Here is a 26,539-nt window from a genome sequence, read left to right on the forward strand (position 1 = left end):
TTTAAATGTGGAGGGAAAAACCGGAGGACCCAGAAAAAACGCACACGACCACAGGGTGACACACGCAAACTCCAAATATACAGGCGTCAGAGTTGGGATAGAAGCCACGACCTCCTGTGTACCAGGCGAGGTAGTTAAACATCGCCACCATGGTGCATTTATGGAATTGACCAAAAATCCCGATGCAGGATTAGTGAGAACAAGTATAACCCGTAAAAACAAAGTTTTTCACTATAAATCCTTTATATGCGTGGCGGCTAGAGTCCTCTCGTCCTCTGGCTTGAGATGGCTGCCACTTATGGGTCAGATGATTGCATGGCAGCATTAAGCAATTGGTAATTAAATATAATATTTTTGTCCTAAAAAATTCACTAACATTAATTGTCACGCACAACGAGTCTGTGTGGAAAATGTCAGCTCGATTGGATCACGGGAAGTGGGTTAAAAAACGACCGAAAGATTTGCACGGTCCTAAGCAAGCAAGCAAGTGAACTTAATATAAAGGATTTAAAAAAACCCACAAACTTGATAACTCAGTGAGGCCTTCCTAGACGATGAGCATCTTTTATACAGACGAAGGATAGCATTTTTCTGATGACAAGAACGAAGCTGAAAGAATCTTACAGCAAGGTACTGAGGGTTCAAAGTGGCAAGTCCTCCTCCGAGACTGCCCCAGCTGGTGGCGGCAGCGTTCAGCTGCTGCAGCTGCTGCAGCTGGGTCTGAAGCTTGCGCTGCTCCTTGTCCTTTTGAGTGTCGGCAAACTTCACCACCACGGCCGACGAGCAACCCTGTGAACGCTACGTGCATTAATTACGGCGGCCTACACCGGGCGTGAAGAACATAACACACAACCAAGTAAACACTGCCCACATTTCAATAGTGGAAATACTTTCAACTCTGCTTAAGAGAATGAAAGTTCTACGAGCCTAATTACTTTAGCAAACATTTGAATATTTAATTGCTGCAGTGGTGAAGAAATTGACTTTTTGGGGAAAAAAGTAAAAATTTTAAATGTTCAGTCCTAGATGCAAACAAAGCCTTTAAAACTCCAGTCACCGCATCGTCAATAAAACTGCATTGCCACTCCGATAATTAAAACACTCTTACTCTTTGGTTCTTTCGGTAAAGTAATGTAGAAAGAAAATAAATTAAATAATAGAATACGCATTTCGATTGCAACACAAGCAGTCGTCATCAGGTAGAACTAAATTTGAGAGAGAGACAAAACACAGACACAGAGACAGACAGACAGACACACAAGCAGATAGAGACACAGAGAGACACACAACATAGACACAGAGCATGTGTCTGCAGTCACGAAAGCTTCAAATCAAGTTCAAACACCCTTGTTTTACCTCCATAGTTTGGGAATGATGCATGCTCTTGATTGCGTTTTGAGCCATCATTCGTGTTGCAAATGTAATGAAGCCACACCCTGAAAAGACAAATCAAGTATTTTTTTGTTGAAAAACTCAAAAAAGTTGTCATTAAAAAAATCTTAAAACAATCACATCGTCGACAATAGCGACAACTTTAGTCTTCCTATGGATGCAATGATTCGACTTAACGCCAATGGTTAGACATTTGCACAAAGTGTAACATGTATTAGATAACACATGCAAGGTTAATGACATTTAAAAACGGTTTAAAAAATAATAATTAATTCTGAAATTCAACTGCAATCCCTAACACTGACAATTCATCAAATCTGGTTTGGGGGGGCGTGGGGGGGGGGGGCGAGGGAGGACAATTGTTACATGCCTAATTTTGCGCAGCAATTACACGGCCAATTATGACAATCAATTCAACTCAATGTTAAATGGATTACTGACAAGGAGTGACCCATGAAGGGACGTCATCTAGCAACTTCTCCAAAACGCGCCTTTGTGTCCGTGTAAAACTGTAGAGGTTACCCTTGCTCTGTCCATCCGTTCCCCGCAGAACACGGCACTCCTCGATTTGTCCAAAAGGGGAAAATATCACGCGCACGTCGGCTTCACTCAGCTGCTTGGACAGCATTCCGATGAACAGCTTTCTTTCCTCCACTGCAAACAGACCAGAAAATAAGCATGAGACGGGCTTCTACCCACACAACTCGATAACCTTCTTACCCCCACCCCTCCTGAACCATCTGTGAAAAAGAGCGTTATAGCTCATGGGATTACTCCAATATTAATGTATATATGTGTAGTGACATCCGACACAGTAGTGATTAATTAGTGTAGCGAGTCATTGCAGCGAGTCACTTCGGAGACACTAATAGGAGGCCATACACATTTATTCTACACTTTCCACAGTATAGGGGATAACTATATGCGGGTCAGGACAGCCGACACGTTGCCCGACCCAACACCGACGAGGAGGACGAAGACTTCGTGGACGACGGGCTCCATCTCCATTCCCAAACCGCAGCAGCCCTGACCCAGCGTCAGGGCCTCCCTTTTATCCTCCCCAGTGTGGTCTGGCTCCGCCCTCGGAAAGGCCCCCTTCTGAAACCGACTAGAAGGTTCTGGGCTCTGCCCCACGTGTCCCCTCCGTCACCTTTACACCCTACACCCGTGCCCATCACGTGCCCTACTGGCAGACCGGCCGCTGTATCCTCAGATGCCCTTCACTGCCAGCAACCGGTGCTACTCACCGAAGCGAGCCCTTCAATGTCACTACAATAGGAGTCTTTATTACTTCCAGCAAGAGACAGTGTTCAAGGATTCCGTTCACTCCAAGCGTCCCGAACTCTCTCGCTTTCCCTTTATATACTCGTCATGCCCCGTTCCCAAAGGTTTCTTGACCTGCTTTCCCTTCAACCTTCCATTTCTTCTAAAGGATTACAACCGTTCAACCTGTTAACCACTCAAGTTTTCCGCTCTTTCCATTCGTATTTCTCCTCCAATCCCTTCAATTCCCTGCCTCTTACCAATCCCCTTTCAGGCCCGTTAAACACCAGAGGACTTGATAATTGTTTTTTTACCCTTTTATCTTGCAACAAAACTGACACCTTTTTTTTTGGTGTCAGTTTTGTTACCAGATAAGAGTAAAAAAAACATTATCATATTTTGTTACTGGCAAAAGAGGTTCCAATGATGTAAACACCAGAGGACTTGTTTTACTTTCCGACTGTCCATGTCATGCACGCTGTGTCCATAACGTTGGGTGAGCATTTTCGGTTGCGATTGGATCACTACATATGTAGACCCTTCTTTCAAACCGTACGTCGCCAACCGCGCTTATTCGAGGTGCAGCGGATGGACAAACTAAACACAAAAAAACTGTTCTAAAAAAAAGAAATAAAGATTCTGATTCACCCGTGTTCTCAGCATTATTTGAGGAAAATCATGTAATGTGCTCAATTTCAGCTAGTATGGTGCCCAAATGGGTTGGCGTCATCACTTATATATACATTCAAGTAAATTTACTGCAGTTCTCATAACCGACATCACGCAATTGTGCTTCTAAACGCAATTTAAAACATACTTGATGATAATAGCATGAAATGTTTTCCACAACGAGCAGCTGTAGGCCAATGCTGTACTCAGAATCATTACAACGATCACTGCAATGGCCCAAGCAGGAGGTAAACATGTGTTAGCGTTCAAACGATTTCCAACTAATTCACAAAATTGCTCACACCTTCTCAGGTAAAATATATACGCTTATCAAACGCATTATTGTTTAAACTGACTATGTAAAAAATTGCCTTCTCCGTAGGGTCTTACCACTGGACTTTTCGCTGTCGGCTGGCTTCATCTGTATAGGATGATACATCTGAAAAACACACAATTTAAAAATTAGATGGCATCACACATGCAAGTAAATAACTGGTTAATTTTAATCAAATGCAATCCAGGTCTAGTGCCTCCCTTACATTGTTTCCGTGACCAAGTTACCAAGCCTCCCCGGGTAAGGGGACTGAGACAGGACCAGGGAAGGCCGAAGAAACTCATCATCATCAGCATGTGCCTTCATCAATCACGGAGTATGATGTCACTCATGATCGAAGAGGTCCATGTAATTAAGGATTACTTTTTTTCACTCCATATCTACGCCAACCCTTTGATAAAGGACAAGTCCTTAATAGTTTATACTAACCACATATTTATGAGAACTTACGATAGTTATTTTGACCAGCCACCTCAGGCAAGAAGAGCTGATGGATTAACACTTTCAACCTTAATTGGAAAGTGTTAAACAAAAAATCGAAGTGTAACGTATAAAGCAATGTTTGAGATTGGAAATCTGTAACATAATTTCCCTTTAAAATGATGACTTGGTTTTATGAATCAGAAAAAAAACATGGCAAGGCAGGGCAAAATAAAAGGTCATGACCAGGGTTGAGGACCAGGATTACTGACCCCAGGCAGAGTCTTGATGTTGTGCAGGGAGCTCTGGGCTTCAAGTGCAGCTTTGCGGGTGCAATATGTGACGAAGCAGCAACCTGTGCATTGGTAACATGCATAACGCCTTATACCAACAGCGGACATGAAGAGCATACAACTAGCTCGCTCATGTAGACATGAAAAGTGTGTTTCTAATAGATGTAATATTTAAATATTTATATTCTCTTCCACGTGTTTTTTGTCCAGATATTTTTCAGGAATTATTTTAAACATGTGTTTTCTATCACTTGCATGAACCAAGTAAAACATATTTACACACTATCCTCTCTCCACAGAGTACTGAAAACATAGGCCGAGGAAAGGGTGTGCTCAAATTTATACTTATATTTGGTGAAACCGTTTATATCCTTAACAGGCTTTAGGTTATATCGCGTAAATATATAAATGTGTCGTTAAACCCACCACCACCCAACAGCCAATTAGTAAGGTTGGTCATGTAACCAGAACATGCCAATTCGTTACCAGTACAGCACACCGGTGTGCTGGAGAGCAAAGCCACAACATTTACCAACAGTTGATCATGCATTTGGGGCAATACATTAAGAGCACTGAATTGGTAAGGCAACTGGCGAAACTTATGGAAAACAGATAAGTAAGATATTGTTTTTATTTCTCTAAAATTAGAGACCAATTATAGGATGGGCACCAATCACCTAAATTGATCAATTCTACAGAAGAATTCATGTCCACATTTCAAGCCGACCCGGTTAATATTGTGGGTGTATTAAATGTAAAACGACGTTCCGCTTGCTTCACAGCAGACACCAAATATAGCCAGGGACGGTCCAAATTAGTCAAATTTGGAAAAACCAAATACAAATTGCTGAAATGGAAAACCAAGAAAGCAACATCGACCCCCTACTGGCAGACCAATGCTGTGTCCACCAGGTACCAATGGGGCTGTCAATAGGGGGTCCCCACCATGTCCACCACCCACCCCCCCCCCCAGACTAAAAGAATATGCAGAGTAGTTTCGTTACATCATAAGCAAAGTATAAATGCAAGTACTGCAAAGGTCTTCTTGGTTCTTTCGGTAAAGTCACGTAGAAGGAAAATAATAAAATAATAAAAATAAAACATAATAAAATATATTATTTTATATAATAATATTATATTATTTATTATTATTTTTTATTTTATTATTTTCCTTCTACGTGACTTTACCGAAAGAACCAAGAAGATTAATCCCTGCAGTCACGAAAGCTTTAAATCGAAATTTATACAGCAAAGGTCCTTGCTTAACGCGTGTTCACACCCACAACGGGTTTTCGCTATGATCGCGGTTCTTCCATTCGGCAACACTGTTTGGACAAGGCACCAGTTAAAACGAGGAACACACACCTCGTTATAGGGCAGTTTTCCATGCGGTCGACAACGAAACTACTTTTTCGAACTGCGCGGTTGAGCGGAATGATACGGAAATGCGGCGGCAGCGTACCCTCAGTTATTTGTCGCGCCACCTTACCGCGCGTTCATTATATACGTGGGGGAATTTTTTTTTGCGCTCAATGCATTTTTCGCTGAACACGGCACTTTTCAGGAAGTGTCCACCGCGTTGTTATTATCATAATCGTACGAAGCATTTCCACGAAGAGCTCGCAGGCGCACAACAGCAGCAACAAAACGAACCTCTGCTGACAGCCGGAGTCTGTGTCCGGTCGCGTAGCACGTTCACCTCGTGCACGGCTCCAAACTGCTCGAACAGTTCACGGAGCTCAGATTCGCCCCACGAGCGAGGGATCTGCCCGACGAACATCTTAATGGCGTCTGGGTCCAGATGGCCCCGTGTTTCCAGGGATCCCCCATTCATCATAACGCTCTTCCTCCAAAACCTTGATTATGCTGCGGGCAAAACAAAGACAAAGATCCGCCGTATAGCATTAACAGACCGTTGGGGCAAGTGCTGTTAGTAAGCACCTATGAAGGCCGGCATGGAACACGAGGGGGTGGGGGGTGGCCAGCACCACGCCCAGCCACCTTTTTCTCCTCAGTGGTTATGTTTACACACCATACCAGGTACTAATTGAGGCCGAGTCGACCTAGGGGAGGCCCATGACCGGTTTAGATAATCGTCACTGGTGTTGACCGTGAGCAGGAATCGAACTCAGGTCGCCTGGTGGGTTAGTAGAGCAGCGTGCTACACTACTGATTATGCTGCGGGCACACACACACACACACACGTGCACACAATAGTTGGAATAACATAAGTCTCCAAATGTTAAAGAAATCGGCACAAATTGCCTCGGAAAATGCAATTAAAATTAATTAATATTCGCAAAAGGACATGGGAAGACTTTCATTCAGCAGTGGAGAAAACATGATTACTGCGACGCTCTATGAAGACACAAAGGCAGAACATCTCGGAAATTAATAACTAAAATAAACCACAAATGTAATTGTTCCTCCATCATGCTCTCTGCATAGCTGTGAGCAAATTTACAATACACAAGGACGACCAATGCATAAAACTACATTTTTACCTTTCCTCAGTGCTAATCCTTCACAGCAGTATACCAGAGACGGGATACAATTATTGCCAAGCTAAATGGGGTTGAGAAGTATTGATCAATTATTTACACGTGACCTATTATCAGTTCATTAAATTAAAGTGCTTCAAATGCAACACTTTGTAGAGCTAAAGGTCTTAATGCTCGTGTGGGCAAGCCACACTCATCAATAAAAGCATTGTGATTAAATGGTTGGCGGTAAAAGGCCTTTACTACTAAGGACAAGCGGGGCACCATGGTAACAAAACATCTTAGCGCTCTCGGTTTATGTTCGCCTGATGAGGTGAGTTGTCATTACCGGCTAAACGTCATACTAGAATTGAAAATGTGGGTTTACTCTCCAGCACACCAATATGCTGAACTAGTAACTAATTGGCATGTTTTGTTTACGTGACAAACCTCACTAATTGGCTGTCGGGCGGTGGCAGTTTTAACGACACATTAATATTTATGCGATCGAACCCAAAAAAACCTATGGATATTGGTCGCGAAAGCCTACGTGTTAAATTGTCTTGGAGAGCCTACAGTTTGTGGAGATGACCAATTTCATAATTATATTCTGGAATTGTGGCCGATTTAGGGGTGGGGTGGGGAGCTAAAGATTTTGCACGCATGCATTGTCGAGTGTATTTAATACACCCCAAAAGAAAGCAACGTTGATACTTTGGATAACTATGGTTACTACGACACCTGTTGCAGAAAAAAATGGACGACTGCTATATAACTCAAAGGCGTGATAAGGCAGCAGTTACAGAGGCAGGGAAAGGTCAGGAAGAAAAGGTCACCCCCCCCCCCCTTGGCATTTGCTCATTGCACATTGGTGGGAAGCATCAAGCCAGCATAAACAGCATCTCATCACTCCAGGGGCAGTGAGTTCATTAACCTCACCAGGGCGACAAGGACTTGCTCAATTTATGGACTTCCGTTCGACGTAAGAGAGAAACAAGGTTTAGAAAAATATTGAAAAGATAAAAAAAGTCGACATGCACATACATTTCCATGCAAAAGTACACATTCTATTACTTTATAATCTACGCTTGGTTTTTTTAAGCACATTTTTACAGCATTAACATATATGGCAACACAATCGTCAACACCATATCTAGTCAATCGCCAAACTACAGTTTTAATACATTATACACCGTATATTGTAATGTCTTACACTGAATAGTACTACAATCGCAAGACATTTTAAAAGTTTTATTGGTCATAAATCAGTGCTGCACTAGAGCAGAATTGTTATTCTCTCCCTAAACCGAATATTTTATCGGCTCCTGACAAGTGTGATCCAAACCAATCCAGAGCGATAATTTGCACAGGCTCACACACACAATAGCCACACAAACCTAAAAACAAGGAGACACACTAGCCAGCATGAGTCACCGCTCCTCCAAATCCTAACCATCCTTCCAGTCTCCCCGCCATGCAGCTAATGCACAACATCATCCCTTAAATGCCCAAGCTGTTACCGTGCAATCATGCCATGCACCCCTACACACCAGCTTCCTTGCACCTCCCACATGGCTAATGCTGGACCCTAACCCCCTGTAACGCATTCATTATGTCATGTGCTCAAGTGTTTGCCCAAATATACATGTAAATAAAAAACTTACCGTGTGGAAATATTCAAAGCATCCCCTATAAGTCAAACTTTTATGTACAAAGGCCTCAATTTTTTTGTAATGTATTTTTGTTTGTGCTTCATTAAAATATTCTTGATTTGAGATAATGGGGGATAAGTCGGTAGAGGTGATTTTGTAAGAGAGTACAATAGAATATATCACATTAATTGGCCTTTCCAAGCACACATTCATCCAGTCCCAAGAGGTTTTACCGTGACAGCTAACCCTGCTGAAGATTTTCCTGGAGCACACTTCCACCACCTGCCACGAATGTGGGCTTAACCACCACATTACCAAACCGACTCCTACCCCACCATTAACACTCGCATGTCCGAAAATCCTTAATAAGGTCCATTAACTTTTTTGACATTTTCTTTGTGGTACTCAAGCTACAATTAAACAATAACAATGTAGGGACAATTGTACGATTGTAATAATCAAAAATAAAGCAGGCTCAAACGGCCAATTTTGCACATTAACCAATACAATTATGTGCCTAAAATTTACAGCCTATAAATGTTTCTGTTTCAGTGGATTAACGTGTGATTTTTTTTTAAGCCTAAGTAAAGCAGAAAACTGAAAAATTACAAAAATACCATCAAATTTGGATACAAATTTACATTAAATAAGGCTGCTCTCTCAACATTGCTACAAATGAAAGTGATAACCAATTAGCTAGAGAAGTTTTATCAACATATTGTCATTTTGGGGCAAATTTCCTTCAATGAACTATAACTTACATGGGTAACGATGATAATATAGCCATAATTGATCACCAAATACATTATCCTTGATGGGAAAAAAAACACCATATCCAGATATATCAGGTTAAATATCACTTTTAAAAAGTAAAAACAGTAATTGTAAAAAGCGTATTCAAGAAATAACACTTCTTACACATCTATCATTTCATTATGAAAATAATAAGACATGGGGGACGAGCTGAAATGTAACTATCTAGGACGTTAAATAAAACCCATTCGATTAGGAAGACATCCAATTCCTATTCATGGCCTTGCACACACATGTGGGAGCAAAAGAGATGGACTAACGTCATATACAGAAAGGGGGGGGGGGCACTTAATGAAAATAGACATAGGTCTAGAAGGAAGTGATTGCCTTAACCAGAGACAGAGGAAGCTTGTCCAGTTCTAACCGTCAGCCGCCATGCGACGACTGAGAAGGTAAAAATTTACCCGTAAAAACAAAGTATTTACGGGTAAATCCTTTATATGCGTGGCGGCTAGAGTCCTCTCGTCCTCTGGCTTGAGATGGCTGCCACCTATGGGTCAGATGATTGCATTGCACCATTAAGCAATTGGTAATTAAATATAATATTTTTGTCCTAAAACGAGTCTGTGTGGAAAATGTCAGCTCGATTGGATCACGGGAAGTGGGTTAAAAAACGACCAAAAGATTTGCACGGTCCTAAGCAAGCAAGCTTAATATAAAGGATTTAAAAAGAGGAATAAGCAGAAAAGGTGCTCCATTAATTAAGACAGTTGGGATCCACATTCTGAGCCAAAGCATGGGCAGTAAAGGGTGAGACAAAATGTCACTTCCTGAACGATAAGCCAAGAGTACCATCCCATCTAATAAAATATTCAAAAGGTAAAGAGTTAGTTGCGCTCAATCAATTCATCACCTATCACGAGCAATTGAAAAACATTAATAAAAAAAGTCAGATTGACAAGTAATCTTGTATTGCTTTTTATAAGCCTCAGCTTACTAGAGAAGTTGTAAAATATTTGCACTCATGCACTTCCACAATCTACGCCTGAGTGAATGGAACTGGCACGAGAGCCCACTTTAAAATGTCTTTGAGTAAAATATAATAAAAATAACAATAGTTGACACTTCTAAAGCACCTTTCACTGGGAGGTCACAAGGCTAACATTCAGTCAACACCCAGGAATCACAATGTACTCGAAGACTTTGGAGTATGTAATGATGGGGGGGGGGGGGCACTGCAGCTTTTGCGAGTAATTATGCTTCATGTTGCTTTTTTCAAACAATCCAATCCAAGATTTGTAACGCGCCGTATTCATCATCAATCTGAGACGGAAGCACGGACGGCAGAGAATACATGGGCTGTAAAACAAATGGGATATAAAACTTACCAGTCGCACAAACGTATACATTTATACCCAAAACTTCTTAAAAAATTAGACTGCAGAGTAGAAACAAAGCCAATTACACAAATTTCTGTGGGGTTAGTTGGACAAAAGACATGCAAAAGGCCTATTAAATCCGACACATGGTTCTTCAAACATATTGCAATCACATGCTGTAAACATAGAAATGGCCAGCCTGAGTGCGCTGCATGCCAATACTCGGTATCAGACTACTAAGCAGTCATCTCTGGGGTCCTGGGTTCAAATATGGCTTGACGAGTAATGACTGGAATTTGTTCTGCACTAGTGGTGCTGAAAACTCATGTGTCAAAGGTGAGGATAGGAGGAATGAAACTTGCGACAGGATGAGGTAAGATCTGCACAGCTCAGTAATGTTTTAAGTGGTGCTACACACGTAATAGTAATTGTGTGCATGTATGTTGAACTTCCTTCGCACAGTGCATAGCCAAACCATCCAAATCGGAGGTTTGGAGGAAGGGCAACGAACTAAGCACACAAAAAACGGATCTAAAGAAATTATCTTTCAATCCAGATTTTACTGGTAGGAACCTCCTGGTTACACCAGCCCACAGGGGATTATTGTGTCCGTCGTGCACGGAGGGGCTGGGTGGGGAGGGAGGGCTGGGTGGGTGGGAAGGGAGGGCTGGATGGAGAGGGGAGGGTGGGGAGGGGCTGGGTGGGAAGGGGCTGGGTGGGGAGGGGAAGGGCTGGGTGAGGGGTGGGAGGGGTGGGGCTAGTCACCCCGTGGTGCCCTTATAAAACTCAATGTTTAACCTACTCACGCCGGCTTGTGCCCACCCTCATAGTCGGGCATATTTGCGGAATACACCACGCCACTGTTGACCCTGGCCATTGACCGAGCAACCCAACGTTCCTACCAGCTCCCTCCGCAGGAATGTGTTAAAGTGCACAGCTCCAGTGACTACCTGGAGCTTCCACGTGGCTATAATGCGTGTAGTTTCCTGGGCTCACCATAAGCCAAGGTTGTGAGATCTGCTGACCATGTAGACTGTATATACAGTATGTTGGGGCAGGTTGCCTCACTGTCTCTCTGCATTCAAGAAGGGATGTCTTTGTACATCTACTGCCTTTGCTAAATCCATAAATTCAACACAATTATAAATGGGAACCTTCTCATGTTTGTGGTTCCACTAAAATGAAATTATGTTTTGCACCATGTATTTGCTACAGAGGTCGACTTTCCAGTTTAAAAACACATTGGTACTCACATCATTTTAGATTGACCTGAACTGAATTAGTTTTAATTTGAAGCTTTCGTGACTGCAGGAATCCACACTCTTTGGTTCTTTCGGTAAAGTCACATTGGTATAAAACATATGTTTATCAGGATGCTGCCAATGCCAAAATGCCCACCCACATAATAACAAAAAACAGATGCCCACTTAGCCAACCATTATCGTGAAAAGTGCTGTTTATCAATCCTGTTGCCGTACACTAACCACAAACACAACTACCCTTAAATTGCAAATTCATTTCTAACCAAACAAGTTGTCCCAACTTCAAACTAAAAGTGTAATATAAAGCATATCACAATCCCATTAAAAATTAAAAGCACGTTTATCTGCACGGTTAGAACCTATCCGACAGCGGCCAGCAGGGGACGCATTAATCACAAACGGGAGTTGACCAAAACCAACATCACCTTGGAAATGGCGTGGTAACCCATCACATCTGAACTGTTCAGATATCTGAATTACTCATTCCAGATTACTTTGGATATTAAAGTTTCTAATCGGTATTGATAGTCAATTCATAAAATGTTACCATATGCAGCTAAAAAAATTACATTTAGATATCAGGATGTTAGTGCCACAAACATAGCTATTTGCAATACGTAAAGTATTGCACATTTAAGTTTCCATTAAGAATTATAATTACAAATGTTTCTTGTTATCAATTAACCAGGTATGCAGCATAGCAGCATGGTCGTATAAATACTGAAAATTAAGCCATGAATACTAAAAGTTTACAATTAACTTTAAATACATGGGGCAGTTTTGAAAGTGCCATCTGCTCTTATTAGCCGGCTATATATAAAATGGGAACTCTACCCCGGGCCTGTAGGATATCTAGTGAATGTATGAATCTGAGATCATTGTCATGGTTCCCAGGAATGCAGTACAGGAACTCCTCTACTTACGAACGAGTTAAATCCAGAGGTTGTAAGTTGATTTATTCCAACTGTACTCCTGTCGATTCAAAACACGTACACTAAACATGGGGAAATGGCTTTTTTAAAAGCTGTATAATCTCCTGTAGATGTCACTGGTTCTTCATGTTCTGCAGATGTAGATGTCGCCACCACCGCCATCTATTGCGTGGTGGTTGAATTTACGAACCTCGGTCTGAACAGGCAACTGGACATACGGCCAGTTTGTTCGTATATCTCTGAAAGCTCGCAAGTTGAGTTTTCAAAAGTAGAGGAATCCCTGCATTTCATTCCAGCACGATATAATGTGTATGTAATAACTCGTTCCCCACCCACATCTGTTTTGCTCTCGATAATTTACACTGTATGTTCACAGGATGTCGTATGGATATGTTTGCATGGCACCATACACAATGAGTTAATGGAAAATAATTCTTAATTTTGTGAATAACACTCAAAAGCTTGGGACTACTTGTCTGGAAACAATATCGGGGGCATATGTTCACACTTACTCATGTACAGCCCTTTGTTGATACACTACTGGATAAGATCCATCCCACGGCAATCTGGTCATTGGTATCATATGCGTACACTTTACACATACGTTGTTAATACTGGTAGGAACCTGGTTACACCAGCCCACAGGGGATTATTGTGTCCATCCGTCCTGCATTCAAAAATGGGTGGGGAGGGGATGGGTGGGGAGGGTGGGGCGTGGGTGGGGGGTGGGAGGGGTGGGGCTGGGTGGGGAGGGGAGGATGGAGAGGGGCTGGGTGGGGAGGGTGGGGATGGTAGGGCTGGGGCTGGGTGGGGATCGGCTGGTCACCCCGTGGTGCCCTTATAAAACTCAATGTGTAACCTACTCACGCCAGCTTGTGCCTGCCGGCTTGTGCCCGCCGGCTTGTGCCCGCCCTCACAGTCGGGCATATTTGCGGAATACACCACGCCGCCGTTGACCCTGGCCATTGACCGAGCAACCCTACGTTACTACCCGCTCCCTCCGCAGGAATGTGTTTCTGTTTATAAATTTAACAAATAACCTATCACATAAACCTTTAATAAAGTACTCATTCCTTAAGCATAAAATACATATGCAGTTATTTGTACGCCCTACTTTAAGACTCAAGAGGGTTGAGCCCAACAATCTGCAGCAAAATACTGCACCTTTCCCATCAACTTTCATCATCAATTCATTATCAATCCACTGCTGGATGAAAGCCTCCACAAACCGCCACACCCTTTCTCATGATCCTGCAAATGCAACAATCCATCCAGCATCTGCACACGAGCCGATTCCATTGCTCCACTCAACGGATATGAAAATTTAATTTCCATTGTCAATGTACAAGTTTTTGATCCATGTCTTTAGCAGGTTACACAAGGTGAATAAAACCTGTATTCTTTAGGCACATTGGTGTGTGTGTGAAAACATGGCTATTGCGCTTGCTTTAAGCCCCGTTGTCATAGGCGGTCACGGACACGCTCCCAACTACAATCACACGTGAACAGCATCCTTGGGCCAGGCGACCAGAAAACCAAAAAACCGATTCGCAACTGGCTGTCGCCAGATGAGGCTGGTCGTAATTACCAGAAAAACGTCACCCGAATTGTAAATGTTGTGGGTTTACTCTCCAACACACCTGTGTGCTGTACAAGTAACGAATTGGCACGTTTTGTTCACGTGACAAACCTTGCTAATTGGCTGTCGGGTGGTGGCGAGTTTAACGACAACTTTATATTCACACGATCCAACCCAAAAAAAACTATTATGTTTGGCTACATACGGTGCAAAAGAAGTTCAACATTCATCATTTCAATAACACAGTTGTGGGCTCTAGCACCGCCCCCTTTGCTCCCTTGAGGAGGAGGGAGAGGGAGGGGCTTTGTTTCTTTCGCCAGACCAGAACAAACCGTCACGTCTCAGTCCCCAACCATTCAAGTGGATGTGTCAACGCATTCTCAAAATAAAAAACCCCATATAGCCTCAGCGGACTTTAGGGGCAAATGCTGCGATCGAGCACCGAGGAAGGCCGGCATGACACACGAGAAGGGTGAAGTGGTCAGCACCACACCAAACCACCTTTGTCTCCCCAGTGGCAACATCTACACACCGCACAAGGTATTCATTTGAGGCCGAGTAAACCTAGGGGAGACCAATCACCGGTTCAGATAACCGTCACCGGTGATGGCCGTGAGCGGGGGGGGGGTTAGCGCAGGGTGCTAACCGCTGCACTACCGCTCCCCACAACTCAATCTCACACACCTACACACATACAATCAGCTCACATGCACATGCTCGAAGGACCAATGCATCGTAGGACCGTGACAGCGTCTTCGGTCCAGCAGTGGACAGATAACGGCTGCTGGTGTCTATAGGAAAGTGTTCTGTGGGGAGCCATTTATTACGATTTACTTCTACAATCCCGGAGACCGTCAGACATTTTTCAGCGATACAACCGCCGACTGTGCTACACACTCATTGGCAAGTAACAATTCATCGACTTGATGAAAATCGATTCCTAAGCTTACACGTACGTGAGAATGGTCCATGAGAACAGACGACTTGTTACATGCCCACGAAATACAGTACAGGGCTTCAATCCATACACTATCGAGCCACTTTCCACGGCACAACTGAAAATGCACAAATTATATTTTGATACGTGCGTGTTCATAGCTTGTGGTTTTGATTGAACTGTCACACTTCGATGGGTTTAATTTCATTATGGGCATTCTTCACAATCCGCTGACCTCTATGAGGTTGTTGATAATGCTTATCGGTTGACAACCTGATATTTAAAAATATAGTTCAATCCATATATGTGCCAGAGGGCAGTGTACTTAGTATGCTCCGGTGTACTGACCAAAAAAGTGAAGCATAAAACACTTCCTTTGTTGGAAATTGTCAGCGCTCTTTATAACACCACGCCCGGCAGCCTTTGTCTCCACAGTGGCGATGTTAACACACCACACCAGTTACTCGTTTGAGGCTGAGTCGACCTAGGGGAGGCCTAGGACCGGTTCAAATAATCGTCACTGGTGGTGGCCGTGAGCGGGAATCGAACTCGGGTCACCGGGTTTGTAGCACAGCGCGCTAACCACTACACTACCGTTCCCCCCACTGAGGGTTGGGGGGGGTGCGTGACATCAACAGGCACACTGCGTAACGCTTCCGCATGCGGGCGACATCATAGATGTGACGTCACAGCTCACTTGCTGTGCAAAATATATCCATTATTGCGTGCCCCCCCCCCCCAAAAAAAATACAAAAGTCCCTTTTTATATATATAGATAAGGTAAAGAAAGTAATTCTAAACCACACAATTCAACAACGTGCTTAAGCAACTGCAGCGCTACTCATTGAGCAGGAGATCTGTTGTACGCAGAATTTTAATTACATGCTCATCCATGAAAAAAAGCAGTATAAAGTCCCTGCCCACACACTCGGGTATTATTATTTTTTTTAAACAGCGCATGCTAAACCATAAAAAACAGTTACCTGCCGACATCTTGAAGTCAGATTATACACGAAAATTTACACCTCCGCTTGGCACAGTTGGCTACGTATGGTGCCAAAGAAGTTCAACATACATACATGCATGCATATGCTGATACAAGTGGGTTGTGCTTTTTTTGCAGCTAGGGTTTGGTTTCGTGTCCCTTGAAATGGTACGGTGAGTTGACAAGAGTATTTCATTATACGAAAACTTTTTTAAAATACACATTTGTAATGTGAAAGAAAATAAATATATGAGCACTCGCAACACCGCATAAAACTTAACAAATTTCTTACATGGGGCGAAGGGCAGAGGTCGCAACCGGGTACCCGATACCCAGCTACCCGTAAACGGCTACCCGTACCCGGCTGGGTACGGGTACCCGTATGCGACCCTGGTGCGGCCGGGTACAGGTAGGCCGTGAGTCACTGGTGAGTCACCGTTTGTCACTCATTTCCCAACGTCTTGTCTCTTCTCACAATTCAAGTTCCTAGAATCAACCCACCCGCGCCTGCAACATGGCTTCATCCCAGAGGTCGCAATCAGGTACCCGATACCCGTACCCAGCCGGGTACGGGTAGGGTACGGCCGGGTACGGGTACCCGTTTGCGACCCTGGTGCGGCCGGGTACGGGTATGGGTAAGGAATCAAAACCCGTTTGCGACCTCTGGCGAAGGGAGTCGAATAAACACCGTTGTTGTAGTTCGCTTGGAGATGTGACTGGCTGTTGCACAGGGTTACAGATATTTATGGCTGTACGCAACAATTTTTACTGTACTGCTTGGTTTGTCACAGGGCGAGTTGCATGCAAATACGGCGAGGGATGTCACGTAACATTCTATGCAGTCGCAAGCGCTTTCAAGTTGCATATAGGTGAAGCAGACGTGTGTTGAAAATATACAATGCAGCTGCAAGAAATATATGACGGCACACGACAAAATGCACTTGGGAACAGGCATATTTCACAAATGATACAGCATCGTGGTTGCAAAGGCAAGAAGTGTGGAACAACTCTGATGGAATGTAATAACATGTTGTTATGAGCACTCACAACATAAGGTTTAGAGTGACTGGTTTGAACTGCTCAGCTCAAGCTATGACAGGTCACCGACCAGTATGCCGCAACAGGGACTCAATTATACGACATTTTCTATTATCTGAAATATGTAGAGTATTTTGCTGCGAAAAATTTCCACGTGATAAGCCACTTTGTTGAGCTATCATTTGTGATAGCCAGGGCGCTTCTGTAAAAAAAAGCTATATAGCTAGTGGTCCTTACCTGGTAAAATAAAAAATGGATTTTTTTAATTTTGGGCATATTAACTATAAAATACATGCCATGTGCATCAGTTGCAAATTCAAGCTGCTGTGACGTTATCCGTTGCAGCATCACGAATTGCTCCAAATTTGAACAAATGAATCCCGAATTATTAATGCCAACATCATCCCCTACTGGAAGAGTAATGCCCACTTATAGAAACAAACATAATAATATTTTGTGTAGCATTTAGCATAAACACGCTTAAATAACAGAATTGTATAAAATGACATTCATATTTTGCACGTGGCTGTAACCTGCACAAACCACTGCGGAATCCAACTCGGGTCGCTAGGTTCGTAGTTCAAATGCACAAACTGCTGCACCACTGCAACACCATTCCATTTACCCCATACTGTGCAAATATTCTTATTGTGCACACATTCATGTGTTTACATTTCTCCAAATGCCTTTCTGGCATATACTTAAAAAACTCTTTGAAACGGACTGTTACAATTAGACGTCTCCAATTTAATTGGTGGCAGGTGTTTTAAAATGTTTAACTTCGTTTCTGCTTAATATGTGAAGTCAACACGAAAATTGTATCACAAAGACAAACAAGCCACCTTTAGAATTGCGTAATAACAAGCTCTGATGGTATATAATACATATTTCGGATAGGGAAACAAATTATAGTTTTACTATTTTGCATTAAAAAATATTTACTTTAATGCATATTACATTTTAGCGTTCATTCTCTATGATGAAAAAACTGCTCTTGCACAGAACAACGTGGAAACATGTGGCCTATGCCATTTATTTTGCCTCAAATAATGCACCAAATATTGCACGAGGAACTGAAGATACTATCAGATCTGTTAAACCAATAACACAATGCGCATTCACGTATAAATTAGGTGCGAAAGTTACTCGAGCTCATGTATTAACACATGCAAATAAAACGTATTAAGCACCCACTTACAAACTCCTGTCATGACTTAGGCTACAGGTAGTCGAAAAAGTAAACTATAATCTATTTACATTTTACCAGGTAATGCCCACCGAGCTATATCGGTATGTTTCAGAAGCGGCCTGGCTATTACAAATGACAGCTCAACCAAGTGGCTCATCACGTGTGGAAACAGCCAAATACTCTGAACGCATGTTTCTAAATGTGGAGGGGAAAACCTGACATAAAATCTACACGACCACTGGGATAGAGAAACGAAAACTCCAAATATACAACAGGGTCGGGATTGAACCTGCGACCTCCTGCATACCACGCAAGATAGTTAACATCTTCTAACCATCAGAGCCCTTAAACTTCAGAATATAAAACACGCAAGTCGCTTTGGACGATGCAAAATACAGCAGAGCTGAATTGACACGTGACATTGCATCACCTACCCACCTGCGCATGCAACACTTCGAACTGGCTGATATATAAAAGCGTGCAAGAGAGATTCAAACGGCTCTAAAATATATTGCTTTGCTTTGCGATGATTGTGGGCTGTTGTCTACCCGTGCAAGGTCCCAGGCAAAATGTATGCATGGAGGTACAAGGGATAAAACAATGATGGCATGCAATGCTTGCATCCAGTCACTGACAGATTTCGGGTCAGGGGTTGGTTGAATGAAAACTTTCCAAATTAAGAGTAGCCTCATAAAACACATCATTACGTATGTCCAATTATAAGCAGTGTATTGCAAGCCTCTTGGAGGACGAATTATTTCAGATAACTTGAGCTGAAACTCATATCAGAAGGCCATTTAAGCCTGGCAAAGCATTGGACAAATGTTTGGCCAAACTTACCCTTTGCTTTCATCGCATATGCTAATGAAACAAAAGATATCAAGCGTATACGCATAACAAAATATAATGAGCACATGTCAATAACCAAACCATTAAGCAAAGTGAAAAGCCCCAAGTATTTTTGGACCACGTGCACAAGCTCGTGCAGCAATGCACAAGAGACCATATCACTTTCACACTTGGGTGACTAATCTTCATGATATCGCCTTACACCGAGAGGTTTGGAATTCTCTTTTTGTACTCAGGTTTAATTTGAGGACACGATTGTACAAGCAACATTAATCCAACGCTATTACCTAAACAATGCCAATTTAAAAGGTGGAATATGCAAATGTTGCGTTATTTTCACTATATCACTTTAGTTTTCACATTTTAAATCTTACCTAATCAGGTTAATGAATGTGGCCATGCATGTAAAATATCAACAAAATAAAATGTGTACATAAGCATGCATTTACGCACCTCCGATTAGCATGTTGGGCTACTTAGTGTGAAATAAGTTAGACATATAAACGAAACTATTTTAAAACAGCGCTAAACATCAAAAGCTCCATAATTAACTCAATGTCAACCTACCAGGTTAAGCTGTTACCACCCACAAACACTCATCAATAAATTGCTTAGAATGAAGAACTAATATACAACATTATGTTCTTAAACATGAAAATGAGTGGTCAAGGCCAAAGACAAAACTCACTTCTCCAGCCATAACCATATAGTAATGGACAGCTCAAAGATCATATATGGCCCGAGGCAACACGTGACAGTAACGTATTGCGGCTTTATAACCACTTCACTTCGATTTCATGAAACACTTAAACTTCCTAATCGACAAGTTTATTTAAATTAACATCTGCATCAAGCATTGGGTTTCTTTTTACTGTCAGAAAATGGTCAGACTATTCTCAACTGTATAGTTCAAGGCCAGTGAGATCAATTTCTTAAGGGACTTCAAGCCAGGGATGCTAAATACACTTGCCTATAGGCTAACACACAGCCCAAAGAAAGGGCTTTGTACAGCCTGGAGCCATACAGAAAATTACGAGTGGTTGACAACACAGTAGGACTTGGGGCAATGTTAGGTCCAATAAGAATCATTGCTGCAGGAGCTTGTGAATTGTGTTCCACATTCTAAATTGTAGTTTTAAATGAATTTAGAAATTCTATTCATTGCTGTAGATTTCGTATCTCTTTTACACATTGACGACTCTGGTTCGACATTCAACGTGGACCTCTTGCAGCAGTCACCGTGACCATCGCGTGAAAGAAGAGCATAATGTTATTTTAGTTAAGTAGCCAATACATTCATTTTTTTCAAGGCTAATTCAATAAATACATGAAACAATACTCATTTGTAATATTTTAACAATGTAATATCTTGCAATACTCAATCTAATTTAAATGTATTTATAGTCGTAAAATAAAATAAAACTCTATGCAAGAGTCAGTACAGATGGAAAATGGGTTGTTTTAGCATTTTGCTTTATATACAGTACAGCGCTGCATGTTTATTATACGAGGACAACATTTTAAAGTCAATAATAGCTGCATTAATTTATATTGCCTAGTCATAGTACCGACGCCAGGTTAGACTAGAGCATTGTTATTCTTGGGTCTTTCGGTAAAGTCATGTAGATAGGTTCAAAGAAAATAACAAAAATAACAAGAAAACTACGACGTTTCGATCGCAACACAAGGGGTCGTCTTCAGGAAAAGGGGGGTTAAACAGTTTGTCTTGGAAGCTTAACCCCCCTTTCCCTGAAGACGACCGCTTGTGCCGCGATCGAAACGTCGTAGTTTTTTGTTATTTTCTTTGAACCGATCTATGTGACTTTACCGTAAGACCCAAGAATACGAATTCCTGTAGTCACGAAAGTTAAGTCAAGATTTCGTGCATTGTTGTTTACTAATTTTCAGAGGAGGGCCACTTTCGCCGATAAGGCATCAGTGTGAGAGAGCTCCCATACCGCCTGCATCAATTTATATTGCCTAGTCATACTACTGGCACCAGGTTAGACTAGAGCAGTGTTCTTTGCTCGTCTTCAGAGGGGGGCCCCATTTTCGCCGATTTGACATCATATTCTTAGGTTTTTTCGGTAAAGTCACGTAGGTAAAAAATGTTAATTAATGAAAGTAAAATTAAAAAAATAAAAATCGCGTTTCGGAGGCAACACAAGCTTCTGTCTTCAGGTGGAAGCTTGTGTTGCCTCCGAAACGTCGTGATTTTTATTTTTTATTTTATTTTACTTTTATTAATTTTTATTTTTTACCTACGTGACTTTACCGAAAAAACCTAAGAATATTAATCCTTGCAGTCACGAAAGCTTCAAATCTAGATACGACATCAGCATGAGGGCCATCACACCACCTGCAAGGGGAGCTTCACATTTGTGTATTGTCGAGGTGCCACATGTCATAGGCCGCACTGAACGGCAGCAGGGGCCGCCGGTGGTCCATGGACCTTCCAATGAAGAACACTAGACTTCGAGTAACTTGAAGATAACCCAAGCCTGTTTTACAATATCTCCTTTTGGACCGTTCCTTCATGGAGAGATGCGGGCCTTTTGCGAGATTTCCTCAACCTATTTTTATCTTACGACATGAAGCAGAACAATCAGCCTGAAATTGAGGAAACAATCGAAAATAAAAATGGGTCTGTCGTGGCACGCCGAGTAGTACCCATGGTGGAGGAGATCACGCCCGTAAGTGCCAGCACATTTCACACGGGACTATCCCAGAACTAGTTGTAAATGTCACAGGGTCAGTCACAATTAAATGGTTTCAGGATTGTCACGAACATAACTCGGCCAAATGGTCTTGTTAAATGTATTAACATCACGGAAAACAATAAAGACACACATGAATACACAATTCACATAAGATATACCCAACAAACCCTTTACTAACATGAACATTTCTAAAGCATAAAATATGTATATATTGTTTACCACACTGGCTGGTGGAAGATGTTGCCTACTGGGATTGGACACTAGATTTGTGGGCAAGAAAGGAGAGAACACGGCTACACAATTTTGACCTAGTTAGGTATGTCAACAAAGACAAAACCCCCGTATGGCCTGAACAGACTGTAGGGGCAAGTGCTGTTAGCGAGCACCTATGAAGGCCGGCACGGCACACGAGGGGGTGGGTGGTCAGCACCATGCCGGGTCACCTTTGTCTCCTCAGCGGTGATGTTTACATACCGCACCAGATACTCATTTGAGTCGACCTAGGGGAGGCCCAGGACGAATTCAGATAATCATCGCTGGTGTTGGTAATGAGCGGGAATCGAACTCGGGTCGCCGGGTTTGTAGCGCAGTGCGCTCACCGCTACACTACCGCTCCCTCCAGGCATTTTTTACCACTTAAACATGGGATCACTCATGTGTGGCCCACAGATAAATACAGGCACGTTGCGATGGTCAATCTACAAATGCTATTCATGGAAAACATTCCTAAGGATGACAAAATATGCAGTCTGCCAACTTCCAAAGTTGGCTGAAGTGTCCCACGAAGTACATTTGACGTCCATTCTTAAAAATGTTTGTTCATCTCCAAATCACTCTCACCCACACCTCTGATTAGCACGGTTGGCTACGTACAGTGCAAAAGTAGTTCAGCATACATACAAGCCAAGTGCCTTGGGCTAGTTCAACAGTCTGAATTCCACAATGCATTTAATGCAATGTAACAATAAAAAAATTATAGAAATGTTATTTGAATGTAAACTTTAAGCGAAAAACATGTGCCCTAAACCTCAGAGCATGTTCAAAAACGTGACGGCATTTAAACATAATTCCAATAACATTAATGCCCCAGTTTACGCAGGAGATGCGTTCCTGAAAAAAGCGATGACGGATATCCAAACGACGTTAAATCAAAGCAATTTTTCCACGCGCGCTATAAACAAATACAGCGGAGGGTATGGTGAAGCTCTGTTCATGTGTGCATATTCATCCTAGGCATACCCACAACAGTACATGATATTAAATTACAAAAGATACTGTACTCAACACTAGTGTACAGCAGTAAAAATGGACAAATTATACAGGGTACAATAAGACAGTGCACTAGAAACAATCACCAAAATACTGTACGTACATAATATATTGTACTCTACAGTATAGTAGATTTCTCTATGCGCGATGCAAAGAAGTTCGTGTCCATGGTAGGTGGATAGGCGATGGATAACGAGAAAGGACGGACGATGCTGTCAGTGTGGGTTTGAGGCGATGCAGATCAGGTAGCGGTGTTAATAATAAAGCGACGACGCATTCATGAAATGATGTAAAAGGGGGCGGAGACAAAAATCGGGCTATTGCTGCCCCATGCTGTGGTTAAGTTATGAAAATTGGTGCAACTGTGAGAGCCAACTCAAGGAACAGGTACAGCAGAAATGGAAAGGTTCAAAGCAACGTACGATGCTACCACATGTTAGGCACTCGAGTGCAACCCGGTAATGTTTCCAGATCCTAACACCATTCGCATGGTCCTCTGCATCCCGACAATAATATGCACAGCTATTTTGAGTATGCAAAGCCTATATAGCCGTTGAGCAACATTAATTCATGCAAGCCCCCTCCATTCACGGCACACGCAAATACAACTTTGCACATCTGCAATCCGAACCGTGCAGAGCATCAACAAGAAATTAGCCATCACTTTTGCCACAACCGAAGGATCCACCACCTGCGTGTGCGATGCTAAAAGCACGTCGCGCCAAACAAAAACTAGGGGGGGCCGGCTGTACACAGCATTGGACATTGTCGACTAAGTGCGACGACTTCTTTGGCGCGACGATTCGGCAACTAACAACTCCTTGGCCAACATCGTATGGATCGGGGTGGTTGGGGGAGGGGGTCAGGCAACCTGCGGCTCCGGAGTGATTGGTGACGCTATTTTGCTTCACGACGCTAATCATTCATGACCACCGTCTCGCGTTCGCGTTGCATTGCGGCTCTTGAAACGTTGAGCTGTTGGCCGAATTATAAACTAAAAAATGGCTCCTCTTGTTATGTTTTCTTGCCGACCCCTGGTGTGAATAGAACCCCGCTGCTACCCTGGAACACACGCTGCTAAAGCTGTGTAGCGGACAGATGAACCCATATGGTTTCCCCCGTAAAACGTATTAAACTAAACTATTAAAAAATATATTTTAGGAGGTAAGGCCCATATAGCTCTTTTTATTAGAAGCGACCTGGCCATAAATGATAGCTCAACAAAGTGGCTTATCATGTGGAAATGTATAACAGCCAAGTATTCTAAACGTATGTTTTTAAATGTGGACGGAAAAACATGAGGACCCGGAGAAAAAGCCACATGACTACGGGGAAAAACATGCAAACTCTGAAAATACAGGCGTCAGAGATCAGGATCGAACCCACGACCTCCTCTATACCTGGTGAGGTAATTAACATCTCACCACTGTGGTGCCTGGCTGAGCTCAGTGAAGGCAACACTTGGATCCCAATCGCCACCGCATGGACTGGTGTGTTTCTACGGACGCTTCTGCCTCAAGGCTACACAGTTTAGCTGCTGCTGTTTATGCCTGAACAGATCCAGAAATCAGGGGGCCAGGCTGCCATGGGAACCAATGCAGGCTTGGTGAGCAAACTAAGCTTGGTGTCCCAAACTGAACAAGCACAGTTGCTACCGGCTGTGGAAAACAGCCATGATACACGTTTTGTGAATACAAAATTAGCACACGTGCGATAGAAAATCTCCACAACACCCCTCTTACCCAGCGCCACTGCCCATCATCATTTTGCATGTTTCTAAGACCAAAGATCTGATCACTGAAAATTTGGTTATCCACAAAAAGGGTTTCCGTTTGATGAAATTAATCAAAAGCACATCAGAATTTAAATAAAGCAGAATTTTTGGTCCAATAAACATACCAGACAAAGCGAGCATGTTTTCTCGTTAAGAAATTAAACTGCTAACTCGCCATCTTAATTCTATAGAGCTTATGCAAATTTAAGCTTTTGCAACTTCCTTCCGAGTTGGCAGCAAAACATAAAAATTCTGTAAATAATCAAACATCCCTAATGAGGTAGCATTATTGTATGTAAATGTACAGTCAATACACTGCTGAATGAGGGCCTCAACGCATTGTAGGTTTAAATGACCATACTTCACCACACTGGTCTGTATAGGTTTAAGGTGGGAAGCATAGTACGGAGTACCAAAAGGATATTACACTGCTCCTCACCACAAAGCCGAGGCCTATAAAATCTATTTGTGTATGCTGGTTACCAAAGATATATCAAGGCTGAACCCCTGCACGACTTCAAAAATGTAAAAAGACTGAGGTGCATTCCGAACAGTTATTAATTTGGTCATAGACGAATCACATGGAGCCTTCACCACCACTAACTAGCATTACTGTACAGGCCCTATCGAGGTGGCACACTTAACCATACTATGATACGGCAGGAGAGTCATGGGGGAGACCTTAATCCAACGGTGAATTGACAAAGGGCTGATTTTTTTTTTAACACAGCAGCATAGCTTATTTTAACCACAGTAAAACTGGCATCATACATGCGTGACTGTACTGAAATCCACGATAGGAGGAAATCGTGAGCAATGCACTCACCTACTGGAATGCTTCTCATCCTAGGTTTTGAATCAAGCCTATTTTTTTAATGCTTCATTGTTAATATGCATATCTATTACAATGGCACTACACTGTAGTATTATGGAACCTCTGGTAAGAAAATGATAGTCGACAGCGGCGGTGGTTGAACTATGTATGTAAAAATACATTTTCCATTGCGTCAAACCCATGGGCTCTTTTAGCCACGTAAACATATGCTACGCTTAAATAAAATATGTTCCCCTGCACGCATCCATGGCAAACGGCGAGGAGCAGTACATTGTGGGCACACAAGCCTGGAAGGGTTACTGCCAAATTGGTTCTGAAGCGAGTGTGGGGTGGATTGGCTCCGTCGCAAACTCTCAAAAGTTTTAGCGTGCGACCCATTATTTGGGTTTTCCCAATTTACTTCTGATTGTAATAAGGGGCCTTTAAAAACTATAAAAAGTTAATCTTCTTGGTTCTTTCGATAAAGTCACGTAGAAGGGAAGTACTTCCTTTCTACGTGACTTTACCGAAAGAACCAAGAAGATGAATCCCTGCA

At 42.5% G+C, this 26,539-nt stretch overlaps 1 protein-coding gene across 3 annotated transcripts in view; it reads right to left on the minus strand.

Annotated features, from left to right (window-relative positions):
• LOC133343420 (CUGBP Elav-like family member 1) overlaps positions 1-26,539 on the minus strand; it is a 53,184-nt gene that overhangs the window by 20,474 nt on the left and 6,171 nt on the right. For all 3 annotated transcript variants that reach the window (XM_061553006.1, XM_061553025.1, XM_061553017.1), the window contains exons 2-7: positions 6,025-6,237; positions 4,351-4,433; positions 3,715-3,763; positions 1,915-2,046; positions 1,357-1,436; positions 625-789 (exon numbers count right to left, since the gene is read on the minus strand). In XM_061553006.1, coding sequence (XP_061408990.1) covers positions 625-789; positions 1,357-1,436; positions 1,915-2,046; positions 3,715-3,763; positions 4,351-4,433; positions 6,025-6,208 — 693 coding nt within the window. In that variant the 5' untranslated portion in view covers positions 6,209-6,237. The remainder of the gene's footprint in view (positions 1-624; positions 790-1,356; positions 1,437-1,914; positions 2,047-3,714; positions 3,764-4,350; positions 4,434-6,024; positions 6,238-26,539) is intronic.

This window comes from Lethenteron reissneri, chromosome 2 (genome assembly GCF_015708825.2).
Source record: "Lethenteron reissneri isolate LAM-NWPU_2019-01 chromosome 2, ASM1570882v1, whole genome shotgun sequence".
In the NCBI taxonomy this organism is placed as follows: domain Eukaryota; kingdom Metazoa; phylum Chordata; class Hyperoartia; order Petromyzontiformes; family Petromyzontidae; genus Lethenteron; species Lethenteron reissneri.